This window comes from Vicia villosa, unplaced genomic scaffold (genome assembly GCF_029867415.1).
Source record: "Vicia villosa cultivar HV-30 ecotype Madison, WI unplaced genomic scaffold, Vvil1.0 ctg.001158F_1_1, whole genome shotgun sequence".
NCBI lineage: Eukaryota > Viridiplantae > Streptophyta > Magnoliopsida > Fabales > Fabaceae > Vicia > Vicia villosa.
In genome coordinates this window covers 558740-574550 of record NW_026705507.1, presented here as the reverse complement: position 1 = coordinate 574550, position 15811 = coordinate 558740, and the positions used below count along the sequence as shown (strand labels likewise).

Genomic DNA, 15811 nt, shown 5'->3' with positions numbered 1-15811 from the left:
CATGCTATATATGAAAATTAACAAAGAGAACTTAAACACGAAGAAGACGACCATAACATATCATAATGACGGTAGTGAAAGGAACAACCAAAGGATATCTCCATATGAGAATGAGAGTAACTTATTATACTTTGTGTTTGGACCAACCAAAGGCACAAATGATCAGGATCGGCCCAATCAAACACGAGGCCCCGTTCTATTTTTTAATTTTTTTATAAAAAAATATAATTATAATAATTAAAAATATCACATAAAAATATAATTATTTATTAATAAAAAAAGCTTTAATTATAAGTATTTTGACTTTGATCAACCTCATTTTTTTGTTGTATTGAATTTTCATTATAGCATTTTTTTGATTAATTGAATTTTTTTAATAACATTTTTTTATACTTATTAATATCAATGTAAAAAAAATTAGACTTTTTAAAATTTAGGGGCCTCTAAAATTTGGGGCAATGTGTTGTAGAATTTTTTTCGACCGAGCCTGCAAATGACTAAGATTCAATCTACTTCAATTGATCCAAGGTATAAAAATCAATTTGCACGCTAAGAGCAATGCCCAATCTATGATTTCTATTTTTTACTATACTCGTCTTAAATTTTGAACTGACTTAGGTGTTGGATGTTAACCATACATGTTCATCCCGCGCTATTGTAAAAAAGACCAGAGCTACAATTCAAAATCATCAGTTTTTCAACTGCATTCATTTTTAGTTCCCAAACGAAACATACATAATTGTGTTTAGTTTATTCTATAACTTTTGGAAAAAACTTTAATGAAACTTTTTTTAAAACTTTAAATGAAAGCATGCTTCTTTTAGAAATATAAAATAGTATTTAAAAATATTAGTTGTAATTTTGAAATTGGATAATTTTTTAATATTATTATTTTAAATAAATTTATAATGCGCACAAAATAGAAAATAAACAAGAAAATATCATTTCCTTAATATATTTTTAATTAGATAAATCAATATTAAATTTGTATATATTTAGGCGTGACAATTATATCCATTAATTAATTGTTCATTCAATTTTTTTAATAAATAACTTATTCAATTCAATCTATCCATTTTGTAGAATGTTAGTTGATGGATTAAATTTAATCTATCCATTTAAAATTATAGATAGATTCAATCCATCCCATATATTCTAAAAACTTAATAAATTATTTTATTTTTTATTTTAAATTCAATAGATCACTTTTATTATAAAATAATAAAAAATATATTATAAAATTATAGTATACTAGTTATTAAAATATTTTTTGATCATTTCTTCTCGACCATATGTACTATATATTTTATATATAATTATGCAATTTAATTTTGCCATTTCATATTTTCTATGATTAAAATATTATTTTAGTCATGTGAATTCTACCTTCATTAAATTTAGAATCTTAGTATTAGTGGCCTGAAAAACAAATAATTAGTTATAGTAATTGGTGTTATTTTCTTTATGAAGTTTCATTCAAAGTTAAAAGAAGAACACTGCGACATTTATCCTTGTAGCAATCCAAAGTTGATAGGGGTTGACTTTAGTGTTTATATGGAGTTAGAGCAAGATCATGAGGGTGAAAAACAATATATATTTTTGGGAGTATTCTATGTGAATATTAGACTGCCCCATAAACTATAGGTCTGAATTGGGGGGATTCTAAGAAGGAGGAATAATTCCACCTTGACTGAAGTCTCGTAGACTGCCCACTTCTCAAGAAATCATGGTCATAATCGCTTTCACATGTGGTTATGGGCAACATACACGTCACAATCCATGCTTTCTTCGTGAAGTAGTAAGCCATTAGTGAGGTGGAGTCGTGTCTAGGCAACATATCTGCAGGCTGGCGCCTAATACGGGTTGGTCCCCGTATCACCGCATGTGTGCTTTTTACGAATATATCATTATACAGTCCCTTAAGCACGAGGACTTGTAAAGGCTGAAGTGGTTTACTTGTCTTTCACATAATTTTGAACCTTTCATTCCTTCCAAGCGGCTCCCATATAGGGCGAGTCCCTCAGTTAGGGGTGAGTCTCTCAGTTAGGGGCGAATCCCTCAGTTAGGAGTGAGTCCTTTAGTTAGAGAGAGTTTCTCATTTAGGGATGAGTCGCCAAGTATTAGCCATGTGTTCCCTATGTGGCTTGTGCATCAACTGTATAATATCAAGCATCGGTCAATTGATGACAACCCTTGATTATATTTAATATAAGTAGTGATTTATTTATTCTAGAGATGTTAAATATACCTGAATATTACACGTGTTAGAGACGTGTTAAGCCTTTTGACATTTGAGAGGAAGCCTAAAAGGCCTTTGAGTGTTCGTAGCTCCAACTCATCTATAAAAGGATTCCTCTATCTCTTTTTCATTTTTTGTATCTATTTTCGCTTACATAAATATTTGCAAGTTTTTTTAGCTTCATTCTACTCAACCCCTTTTCAGGTATTTACTCTTTCTCTATTATCTTTTCATAACAATCTAGAGATTTAGATAGGAAATTGGCAACTTCATAGAGCTCTCAATTAACGTAGAGATTTTAGTCTTGTAGGATCGATCATAGATCATTGGAGTTCTGATCTTTGTGGTGGTTTCAAATGCTCTAGTAGGTCTTGTAGCAATGTCGATGATGGTAGTGATTTCTTTTTGTCTTCGGTTTTCCCAAGAAATAAAGAGATAATGGTTGCCCATATCGTAATGACTAAGGAGGTCGAGGATATTAGGTCCTCTTGTACTATTGAGGAAAAAATAATTTCTTTTTGATTGTAGGTCAATATCTCTTGTGTGGATGATGAAGCGATGTTTGTTTTGGAGGCTTGTTCGTTAACAAATAGGGTTAATATGGCCATCTCCCCTGACTCCCCCTCCCATTACTTATACTTCTACCTCCCCATCATTAAGGACACGAGGGTTTATCCCTTTTCCCTTTTCGAGGAGGAAGTTATGAGAGTATTTAACATTGCGCCCCTCAATTCGTGCCTAACTGGTGGGACTTTGTCACAATAGTTTAGGTTGCATGCCGAGGGTTAGAAATATCTGTAACACCCCACTTTTATTAAATTATTTTATCTTAATTATTTGTGACTTTTAGTACTTTATCAAAATATTGGATAATATTAATCAGATGAATAGGAGTATGAGGAATGAGTATCCTTAAGGTGGGAGTGTGGAGAGAAAGTTAGAGGTTGATACAAGTAATTTAAAATTATTTTAACGATTAGAGGCTTCTTATTTAATTAGTTAAAGCTTGATCAAAAATTAAAGAATATCTTCAGAACCTGGTTAGAGTGAGACTACATAGTCTTGAGTTCATAGGTTCTGAGTTTGCCTTTATCAGAGGTTTGATCAGAACTAGTTTGGATGAATGCCTTTTTAGCATTGTTGACTTGATATTGACAAAAATCCTTTGAAGCAGATACTTCAGGGTCTGAACAAATCTTGTTCCAACACCATGCAATCCCATACCTGCACAACCTTAGGACCCCTTTCATTCCAGTGTGAATTCGGCACCAATGACCACTATCTGCTCTCTTTGGCGGCGAGTGTTACATGCCCACCAACTTCTGCTTGGTTCGTCCTCGAACTCCATCGTACTGGGAGAGGTCTGACTTTAATAACATTTGTAATTCCCCATAATGCTTTAAGGATTACCGTCTGACTTCATAAACTAACAGAGATCTTTTCAACATGCTCTGTCCTTACTCACACACTCTCTAGGAATTTTTTCATAAGATCACCCATCCAAATACTACTCCAAGTCAAACACGCTTAATTATGAAGTTCTTATTTATTAGGATACTAAAAAGAAGATGCATCATATTAATATAAGTAGTACCAATTAATTCTTATTCAACCATGCAGTCTCATACCCGTACAACCTTAGAACCCCTCTCACTCCGATGTGAATTCGGCACCAACGACCACTCTCAATACTTTCTTCTCGAGACAAGCCATGCCATTTATGAGGGAGAGCCATGACTAAGCGACAAACCCTCAAACAAACACCTAATATGGACCGGTCCTAGGATCACTCCATGTGTGTTTTTTTTTATAAATATACCACAACAACATTATAATTTGTCTTAGCTAGATTAACATATTATAGATTATTTTCAATATTCTTAGACGGCTTATCATATAACATATCTTCATTTTTTTTGGTTTATTACCACCGGTATAGTCCGGTTCAGGGGTCAGTTCTGCCATCAAGTGGTTTCAGCCCCCTCCCAATCGCAGTTGCGGGGATCGAATCATGATTCTCCCTACCAAGTTCAGCACCAATCACCACTGAACCAAATTAGTTACATTTTCTTTAAGTTTTTTCATGCTATTGACAACCCATTCATTAACTATCCATTATAATAGATATCTCAATCCAATTTATATTCTTTCCATAGATATTAGTTTTTTGGTATCTAGTTTACTCAACATAGAAGGTACTCCGTAGTACTACCTCCGTTTCTTTATATAAGAGACAAATCAATTTTTAGATTCATTGAATAATCAATGTATCTAGTTAATAAACTGACCAAATACATTTGATATTTAATGAATTAAAATATAAGTTGTCTCTTATATAAAGGAATGGAAGAGTAATTTAGTTTACTCCACATTTGGAAACTTATGTGTTCCAGAGACCACAACACACATAAGTATAACCAACCTTCAATACTCAACTGGCCCCACATCCCACCAATCAAAACACAAATCTCCCACTTTTCTCTTTCCCTTTGTCTCTCTGTAATTCATCGCCATCTTCTCTCCCAACTCCGAAATCCTCGCTAAAAAAATACACAAATCTCCACGCCACCCCATTCGCTGTCAATAACCCAATTGTCACAAAACAAAATATGACATCTCAGATCCTTCCCATAACCAATCATCAAACACCTAACCTTCATTCTTCTTCTGCTTCCACCATTTCAATGTTGCTTAAATACGACGACCAAGAAAACCCAACCACGAGTCTCTTACACTCTTCCTCATTCAAAAACAACAACATGTCGATTAAGCCTCTTCTACCGAGGTCTTCCAGCTTCAACTCCTCAATCAATAACAACAACTCAATTGGCGCTGTTCCTAATTTCTTTCAGAAAACACGAAGGCGCGTTGCGAGTGAGGATTCACTGGCTTATGTTTCTAATGGTAGTTCGCATAGATCTTCATTTGGCAATGATGTTAGACATGCTGCTTCGGAAACGTTTCTGTTGACTCGTCTTGGATTGAAGATGTTGACGTATCTTGGGTATGAAATTGAGATTCTTCATTCAGTTTATCTTTATCTATGTGATTTGAATTTGAATTTGAAATGCGTAGTGTTTATGTATTTTGCCTCTTTTGAATTAACAATGTAATTAAGTGCTTATCCTACAAGTCATTATAATTTATAACAAAAGAAAATTAAACCAAACTGTTTCTATATAAACTATGAGCCGTTTCCTTTATGGAAATAAGCTAAAAGTAGCGGTTTTCATAAGTTATTAGAGAGTCTCAGGAGTGCTTATGACAATAGATTAGTTCAAAAAAAGCAATTCAAATGGACACTGTATGTCTATGGATAAAAACTAACTCATTTTGCATAGGAGAAAAAACTTGAGCATTGTGTTTTAGCATTTTGAGTTGTGAGGAGATTTTACTTTCCAATTAATTATATGCTCTTTAATGTTCAATCATGGGGGTTCATCGTGTTATCTTTTAATGTTGAAGGAGCGTTTTAGCATTATGTGCTCTTTAGTGTTGAAGGAGTGTTTCGGTTAACATCTTAATTAAGCGTTTCATCAATTGATATTTACCACATGGGGAGCTTATAGATAAGCAGTTTCTATGATTGAAAAATAGATGGGGGGAAATTTACTTAATTTTACATGTAAGCTGTTTTTATGAGTTATCTTGGGAAGATAGTCTTGGTTGAAAAGATGGTGAAAAATAGGCTTATCTTAGGTGGTTTGGGCACGTAGAGACAAGATCTGTAGATTTTGTTGTAAGGAGAGTAGATCAGATGGAGAAGAGTCAAACAACTAGAGATAGAAAAAGACCTAGAAAAAGTACAAGCAAAAGTGCAAAGCTATGAAGAAAGATCTCGAGATTAACTAATTAGATTGAGACATGGTATTGGATAGAACATTATGGTGGAATTTGATCCATGTAGACGATTCCACTTAGTGGGATAAGACTTGGTTGTTGTTGTTGTATCTCGGGAAGCAGAAGCTTATGAAAAATAAGTAAAAACTGTTTAAGTACATTTCATAAAAGCTAAAGCCGTTAAGTTCTTCCAAATATTTAGTGTTTATGTCTTAAGTCCAAATAAGCTCTTCCAATTGGTCTCAATAAAGAGGAGCACCATTTAAGACTCATATTGGGCATGCATTCATGCATTATGTTTGTTTATTTGTTTACCACAAATATCTTCATATATGCCTGTTATGGATGCTTTCTGATCACTATTTCTCTTCAGGGTAGGCTATAGATGGATTACAAGATTTCTTGCCCTTGGTTGTTATTCTTTACTGCTTTTACCTGGCTTTATTCAAGGTTCGAATTCAGTCATCTATGGCGTAACTATCATTCATAAATGCCCAAACATGATTTGAAAACATTATTATCCCACATCAATAATCTATTGGAGAATAAGTATTTTCCTTCTATCTTGTAGTTGGATATCATTATTTTTTCTCCAGTGAAATACGCAGAAGTATAGTTTATGGAGATAAACCACGTAATAGGTATGCTTTGTTCATACTTTCTCTCTGCCTTCATAGTTGTAACTGTTGTAATTTTGATTAATAGTATATTTCCTTTGTAGGCTAGACTTGTTTTTGCCTAAAAACAGTGACGGGCCAAAACCAGTTGTTGCTTTCATTACTGGTGGAGCCTGGATTATTGGGTATGTGACGCTCATGTTTTGTTTCCTTCTGAATTTGTAAATTAGATGGAAAAAGGTGTTTGACAAATGTTTTTTGAGAGGATATAACACTATTCGTGAAGTTTTCTGTTCATATATGAGCTTCAATTCTTAATTATATCTTTTACCCAAAATAGAAGTTCGGGATAGTGACATTTATGCTTTATTGATGTTTCACTACATCATGATGGTGATAAGAAGGTTTTGATTAAGTTGATAATATTCTACTCATGAAAGAGAATTACCTATATAATGTGTTTTTCAATTTATTATACCTTGTTATCAAATGCTTCAAGTTTCTTTTTTGAAGGGATTCTTGTGTTTGTGTGTGTGGTGGACACACACACATAAATTCACCTTCACAACATTTAAAGTCATTTCAATACTTACAAGTTTTGAAGTATTTGTATTTGTGCAGATACAAAGCATGGGGTTCTCTTTTAGGTCAACAGCTTTCGGAGAGAGATATCATTGTGGCATGCATAGATTATAGGTGATTTTTTAATTTGTTCCTCCATTTTTGCAGCAGTATTTTGCTCTATCTAATAGATGTAATTTGGTAGTATTAAAGTCAATATGGAGACAAATCGTTATCTATATACTAAGAGATTTTTTTTAATTCTTCTGCTCACGGGATATGTTTTAGTCCTGAGCAGAAAAAGGAGAAAATTGATTTTTTGTTTCAAAAACTCTATTCAGAAATATCAAACTGTTATATAATCAAATTTTAAACTTTGTCCTCCTGAGTTACAAAATTAGGCAGTCACCACTGCGCTAGGACCCACAAGATTGAGAATTTGAAATAAATAGATAAATTAATCCATAAAAGTTTGGTTAATATTGCTAAAAAAATGTGGTATGACCTAACTCAACCATACAAAACCGGCTTGTAGAGTGAGGATTGCTCTCACTTATAAGTACATGTTCATGCCGTATATTGTCCAATAATCTCTAAGTGTCAAACTTCTTAATACTTTCATCCTTCCGTCAATTTGCTAAATCGGCAATGGTCATTAATCAAAGTGTAACGAAGTTGCTAATTTGTGCACAACAATAATGTCAAAAGGTCTGTTAAGAAACGTGGTTGGGCCTAACTCAACCCTACAAAACCGGCTTGTAAGGTGAGGATTGCCCCCACTTATATGCACATGTTCAGGCCATATATTGTCCAATGTGAGACTCTTAGCACATCCCCTCACGCCCTGGACTAGACAACTGGAGCGTGGAGATGGTGGGTGGCCCGATAGCGGAAACCTGATAGTAGGTGGTCCACCGGATCTTAAACCAGGCTCTGATACCACGTTAAGAAATATGATTGGGCCTAACTCAATCCTACAAAACCGGCTTGTAGGGTGAAGATTGCCCCCCACTTATATGCACTGATGCACATGTTCAGTATATGCACTGATGCACATGTTCAGTATATGCACTGATGCACATGTTTAGGCTATATATTATCCAATGTAGGACTCTTAACAAGGACCAAATTACATATTTACTTGGATGTATTTCACACCTAATGTGACACTTGCGTAGTTAACATATCTTATCACCGACTCTGCTACACTTGTTTAACTGTAGTTGTGGAAAGACAACTATGGGCAAGTTGATAGTTGACAACACATTCAGGGACTATTTGTAAACACCGATAATTTTAGGGACCAAAACTAAACAAGGTGCTAGTTTCAAGGGCCAAATTAACTACTCCCTCCGGTCTTATTTATAAGCAAAGATTCCTTTTTTAGGTTCATTGAGTAATGAATGTATCTGATCTATTATGTAGACCAGATACATTCATTACTCAATGAACCTAAAAAAGGAATCTTTACTTATAAATAAGGCCGGAATAGTATTTACTTGGGAATCTAAAATCACCTTTAGGATAGTAATTGTTGGATCTATAAGTATCTGGTGTCATGATTGCCTGGGAATGCCAAAATAACATCATTTCTTTGCAAGAAAACTTCCCTCATCCATTACAAATTCCAAAAGAAAAAGCTGTAATGCATAGGTTGTCTAGTGCTGTAATTTTTTCTTCAAAATGATACACGAATATAGATTTCATTTAGCTGACAGTTACAGGTTATCTGAAGTTTCATAGGAAGAAAGCATACTAGATGCAATTCTCAAATATCAGAATGAATAAAATCAAGGGGTTCAATGATTTTAACATAACTATGAAAGAAAATTACACAATGATATTTAGCTAACAGAATTACCCTAGGAGAGAAAATTGCTCTTGAAAATAAAATAGAGCATAAATCACACCTGTAAACAAAAGTGAAAGGAGACATTCCAAAAAGCGTATCTTGATTCTAAATCAAGACCTGAAATGGGAAGTGGGAACTACTCGGTATAGAGGAGGACACAAAAGGTTATCCAAAAGAGTGTGTTCCGTGCTTTTTTCTTCTTTACATTATAGTCTCATTTGACATATCTTTTTGTGCAGAAATTTTCCTCAGGCAACCATCAGTGATATGATAGATGATGCTTCCCAAGGTATCTCATTTGTATGCAACAATATTGCTGAATATGGAGGTGACCCTAACAGGTATATAATCTTTGTCTCATTACGGGTGCGCTTTCTCTGAAGTTAATGGATTCTCTTGATCACTGGTAATCACTTGTTTTTTCGCCTGCACAGAATTTACATAATGGGACAATCAGCTGGAGCACATATTGCGGCATGTACAATCTTGGAGCAGGCAATCAAAGAGGCTGGTGAAGGAGAGACTACTTGGAGTCTTTCTCAGATTAAAGCTTATTTTGGTTTATCTGGAGGGTGTGTAACCTGAGCACTTTCTGTGTTAAATGCAAATTTTGATTGTGATATGTGACAAACAATTTTGATTTACCGGCATTAGGGTCCTTATACCAGTAAATGAAACCAAAGACTGTATATTTTTAAATCCATCATGCAATGATGCACTTAATCTTCAATGTATAAAAAATACATGCAATAATTACAGAATCTTCCAGTAATGGTTTCGAATACTTTTTAATGCTTATTGATTTTAGTATTTTACATTTGAACTTGCATTATTTATTTGTTTATTTTTCTTCTTACCTGAAATCAGGTATAACTTGTTTAATCTAATAGACCACTTCCACAGTAGAGGCCTCTATCGTTCCATCTTTTTAAGGTACACTCTAAATCTATCTTAAAGTGAGGTAGTTTTTAGTTAATATAGTATATGATTTTCTGTTTTTTGTTGTGTTTAACTTTCAAATGCCCGCTTTTATCTTATTATTATTACAGCATAATGGAAGGAGAGGAATCAATACGGAGGTTTTCTCCTGAAGTAATGGTTCAAGATCCAAACATTGGAAATGCTGTTTCTCTAATACCCCCTACAGTTCTTTTCCATGGCACCGGAGATTATTCCATACCATCAGATCAAAGGTTTGAGCCTCTTTTAAAAGTGTTTTAACTTATATGTACCGACAATAGAAAACATCAATTTTTATAGATAGTTCGATGAATTCGTTATGGCTCTTAGTTTTTCTGTTTGGTTCCACTCTGCATTCTAGAGCAATATAATTGATTTTGACGTGTTAGAAGTTTTTCAAGTAGAATTCAGTTTGCTTCTAGAATTGATTATAATGTGAAACTAGAATTTAGAACTTTTGCCTATAAAATTGATTTTTAGTTTTGAATTTATTGTGACTTTTACATGAATGCATCTGAACACAGAGCAATGCAAAACTGTGTTATCATTGAAATATTTTAGCAAGAAGCTACCAATTTAATTGAATACAAGAAATATTCAAGTAAAAATCACTTTTTGTTTGCAAAAATTGGGGAATGAACGGTTGAACCCGAGCTTTATGAGATAGGTTAATTTTAGTTCTGTTCAACTTTTGCTTTTACATGGCTTAATTAGGCTTTAAGACTAACCCTTCAAATTCTCTAATTTCGCAGTAAATATACGACATAACTTCCAGACATGATATACAATTTGTGTTGTTGGTTGCATTTGAAGTATGATCATTTTGCTTTTTCTAAATTGAAGCATATTGTTTTGTGCAGCAAATCATTTGCTGAAACTCTTAAAAGATTTGGAGTCAAAGCTGAATCAATTTTATATGAAGGGAAGACTCATACAGATGTGTTTCTACAGGTAACTGAAACTACTTTAATTCTATGCTTCTTTTAATGATAATCTATGCTATATAAATGCAAAATATCAATATATTCTAAAGACTTAGGTCAGGTTTGGATAAGCATATCAATTAAACGCTTATGCTATAAGCACTATTCATATTCAAAAAGACTTATCCACAAGTATGCACAAGAATCAACTCATGTAAAACAGATAGAAGGTGTGGAATCAAATGTGCTGGGATATTTATATCAAATGTCTATTATGCCTTTTCAGGATCCTATGAGGGGTGGAAAAGATGATATGTTTGATGATTTAGTAGCATATATTCATGCCGGCGATCCTGAGGCTCTTTCTAGAGATGCAACGGCTCCTCCAAGAAGACGACTTGTACCAGAATTCATGTTAAAGTTGGCTCATTCTGTCAGTCCTTTCTAACCAACTAACAGAATCAATTGACAGTCAAATTGGTTTTATTCTTGTCTGCTTTGTACATAACTGTAAAAAAAAGGTTTATTTGAATAGATTTCTTTTAACCTATTAGACTTTATTTAATAGGTCCATACAATAAAATAAAACTAACTAAAAACAAAAATAAAACTAACTATTTACGACACTCGTAAGAAAGTTGATTGAATTGTCCGGATGAACCCTTTAGGGGGTTGGTCTTCCCACCCTTAGTGGTGAAGAGCCACCCTAATGAATCTTGAAATTGTTCTTCTAAAATTTCAGAAATGTAGTTCCGGATGCTTCTAATGCACAACAAAACACTCGAGTGAGGCACCATCTATTTTTCAAAAAAATAGTTTGGATGCAGTATTAGATTTGTCAATCGAAAAATTGAATAAAACACCATCTTGCATGAATTTTCATCCATGATCATACCACCATTCTTATTTAAATCCTACCAAAAGCTCCTTCCATAATCAATCAAGTTTTGTACTTCAAAACAACATTCCTCTGTTTTTTCACATCAAAAGAAACTGAAATTTAAGGTAATGTACATGTATTTTCTTTCTCATTACTTACTAAATCTGATTTTTGTTGTGAAAAAACAAATGTTGTGTCCTGAAGTGTAGTTCTAGATTATTGTTGAATGAAGTACAAAAGTATATTTTTGGATTATTTTAATGTTGAATTTGAGTTTTTAATTTTTATATGTTCTGATTGGCCTTAGATATGGTGCACCTTGTCGCTGTCCCTAAAGCTATTGTGTCTATGGATGTTAAACCGGTTGGTAAAAAAATTACAAATAAACAGGAGTTTGCTGTTTGTGAGCATGCGCTCCAATGGATTCACACAGAGGTTGTCAAATTGAGGTTCAACGTTATAATCGAGAGGTCAAATAATGGTTTGATAGAAGACAAACATTTGTGACAGTGAAATGCGAAAGAAGTGGCAAGTACACAAAACCTATCCGGAAGTTAAAACGGGATGACATCGGAACGGAGAAATGTGAGCGTCCTTTTAAGTTGTATGAGTACATTATGGCAAATAATACATGAACATTTAATGTGTCGGCACCATAAAAAAATGGACGTGTTTCCTTGAAATGAGTCATTTTATAACATGTGCATATAATATGGTGTGTATTGATTTGACAAGACAAGGCTTCTCGAAAACACTTTTTCCACTTCGAAGTGACCCACTTCAAATCTAGCCGCACGCATTATGTGTATTGGGTGATTTTCAAAATCACTATATTTTGTTCAAGTTTATTTGAAACTGGAATGTCTTATACCACACACATCACCAGAGCGGACAACTCATTCCACAAAAGAAACTAAATCTTAGTCGAATGACTTTTTGGATAGGATGAAAAATGCATCAAATTGAGGGAGATTGAAAGAGAATCAATTAAGCAAAATTCAAAGGCGGAACCACCCATAGGTATAGATTTAGGCGGTGACACATGTTTTGATGCATTTCAATTTTTATTTAACAATGTATTTAGGTGGTGACTCGTTTTTTTGTATGTAATGCTGAGTTGATATTGCCAACAATGTAAACTAGATACATTTTGATACATTTTAATACATTTTAATACATTTTAATGTATATTCAATATGAATTGTATAATTATTGGTTGTTTCATTTTTTAATAAATTTTTCAGTTTTAAATTAAAACATCGTCTCCATAACAGGTTCTATATGAAGAGTTGTTGTGAGGGATTAATTTGAAACTCTACTTCAGGACTAACCCATTTTATTGAAAAACATTAACATGAGATAATTCAGAACTACATTTTTGTCTCAATATTCGTATATTACATGTCTACTTCAATGATGAGAGATTCCCTTTTTGAGATTAGGTTCATAGATATCACTAGTCTTGTCGAACTAAATCCACACTAGAGAATTTGTTGCGATACCCAGACAATCAAAGAGTTGTGAATCTCTATTATTGTTCACCCTTGTTTGATAACGGAGAGAAGATACAATTCAACAAGTTTGGGCTGAAGACAAATGAAAATTTAACTCTTTTGTGAAGTACATTTCACTGTTACGAAACAAAAGGTCCAATTGAAGTGGACGCGAAGGTTTCAAGATCGATCAAAGATATTATAAAGATGTAGAAACGCCCTCAACCATTATCTGATGATGAAATATAATGTTAGATTTACGCTAACGATTATCTATATAATGTTAGATTTACGCTAACAATTATCTATATAATGTTAGATTTACGTTAACGATTATTTATATAATGTTACATATTTTATGTATGTCATAATAATGATTGATGTTAATTTATGTTCTTTTTCTTATTTATGCATTTGAGTTTGAAGTTTGTCTAAAGTGTGAACGTTTTGGATGCGTAGTTCTAAATTTTAAAGACATTATTGGTTTTCACTGAGGTGTGTGAGCAAGTATAAGGGTGCATGGAGCAACCCCACCCTTTATTAATAAATATGTCAACTACAAACAAGAATTATAGTTATTAATTCATTATCAAATTTTTCTTTAATGAAATATCATTCGATCCCAATGTATTTTGTCATGTGATGTTGAACAAAATTATATACAATATTGATTTGTTGTCATAAAAGGACTCCATCGAACTATCACAATATATTTTTAAATTTTCTAAATATTTGTTTCATCTATAATAATTCATAAATTTTTAGAATTAGGTTTAATTTCTAGAGCGTTTTATGGAGCCACTATACTTTGCATTTTTCTTCTTCTTAACTCGTCTTATGTTTTGATCAAGTACATATTTTTTTTAGAAATAAAAATGCGTTGTTTTGAGAAGGTTTTCAATTCTCGAAAATCATCTCAAACTCTTGCTAATAGGTTTAGATGACTCTCCATTAGTATTTGAGGATCCAACATTTCACACACGTTGCAACTTCTACGATTTTTGTAAAGATCCGGTGTTTTTTCTTTCGTAGATTCAATTAGTTTGTAATTTCTTTTGTTGAGTTTATCTCATTCTTATGTAACCGATTTTGAGAACCCTTAGTTCTCCATCTAATATATCTTGCTAAAGAAAAATGAAAAGCAGCCGCAACTCAAAGGAGAGAGGAGCTTCTTAGAAAGCAAAGCCAATGAAAGAGAACGAAGACTCGAAGAGAGACAGTGCCTAGTTGCTGATGTGGCCGCGAATGAACTATGCGTGGTGGTGGTATCTCATCATTTTTTTCTCTTTCTTTCTCATCTCTTATAAACTAAAATTATTTTTCTCTTTCTTTCTCATCTCTTATAAACTAAAATTATTTTTCTCTTTCTTTCTCATACCTCTAAACCTTTTCTTAATTACGAAATCTTATTTTTTAGAGATCTTATTTTTAGTTTGTTTCTTCCACTCTCTTTCAATCAAGTAATACCTCTCTTTCATTTGGAAATTCTACTATCTCTTTTTTATTTTCTACTTCATATTTCATATTTCTATTGTCTCTACTTTTCTTAATTTTACTCTAATTTTTATATTTATTTTTCAGGTTCTCTTTCATTGAAAATTATAATTTCAATTTATTATTCAGGTTGAAACACAATGTTGAAGAGGAAGATAACGAAAGAGAAAGAAAATAGAGAAACTGTAACTAACTTTTACTTCATTGAAAAAACGATTATAACGGATAATTCTACTCTCTATTATTATAAAACAAAAATGCAATATATACTAAATTCATATTAGGCCAAACTAGTTAAAGTCCAACACAAGACCCAAAACAAACTAACAACAAACATTCTGAATGTGCAATTATACTTCAACACCATCCCTTAATTCCCATTCAGAACTAAAATCAACAACATCAATTCCATCCTCAAATTGATAAAGTGTTCAATCTTGACGGCTTTCGTCAGAACATCTGCAAGTTGCTTCTGAGAGCTACATTGAACAACTTCTAGCACTCCATTCTAGACTTGATTCCTTAAAAAATAGAACTTTGTGTCAATGTGCTTGCTTCTTCCATGCATCACTGGATTCTTGGCAAGGCTTATGGCTGATTTGTTGTCAATCATCAACTTCACAGGTTTGCTCACCTTGATCTTCAAATTCTGCAACAAATTCATCAGCCAAACAGCTTGTCACATAGACAAAGCACCTGCAATGTATTCAGCTTCACAAGTTGACAACACAACCTTTGGTTGCTTCTTGGAGCACAAAAAAATGAGACTTCCTAGATACTTGAAAAAGTATCCAGAAGTACTTCTTCTGTCAACTCTGTCTCCACACCAATCAAAGCTTGAATAGCATATAAGCTTTGCGTCAGATTTAGCACCAGAAGAGAACAAAACTTCAAACTTCAGAGTCCCCTTAATATACCTCAGAATCCTAACTGCAGCTTGGTAATGTGACCA

The 15811-nt window shown here is 33.2% G+C and overlaps 1 protein-coding gene across 1 annotated transcript; it reads left to right on the top strand.

Moving 5' to 3' along the window:
- The first annotated feature begins 4674 nt into the window (after positions 1 to 4674).
- LOC131633637 (probable isoprenylcysteine alpha-carbonyl methylesterase ICMEL1) lies at positions 4675 to 11538 on the top strand. Its single transcript, XM_058904334.1, has 11 exons — positions 4675 to 5243; positions 6453 to 6529; positions 6651 to 6720; positions 6801 to 6881; positions 7318 to 7392; positions 9349 to 9450; positions 9544 to 9681; positions 9977 to 10042; positions 10159 to 10302; positions 10930 to 11020; positions 11279 to 11538. The coding sequence occupies exons 1-11, from the start codon at positions 4849 to 4851 to the stop codon at positions 11438 to 11440; spliced, it is 1401 nt and encodes a 466-aa protein (XP_058760317.1). The 5' UTR covers positions 4675 to 4848; the 3' UTR covers positions 11441 to 11538.
- Positions 11539 to 15811: the final 4273 nt, after the last annotated feature.

Bases quoted from the DNA above. Each gene is read 5' to 3' on its own strand.
- LOC131633637 (XM_058904334.1), top strand. From the start codon at position 4,849: ATGACATCTCAGATCCTTCCCATAACCAATCATCAAACACCTAACCTT. The intron at 9,451-9,543 runs GTATATAATCTT...TCGCCTGCACAG, and splicing joins TATGGAGGTGACCCTAACAG to AATTTACATAATGGGACAAT. The intron at 10,303-10,929 runs GTTTGAGCCTCT...TGTTTTGTGCAG, and splicing joins TCCATACCATCAGATCAAAG to CAAATCATTTGCTGAAACTC.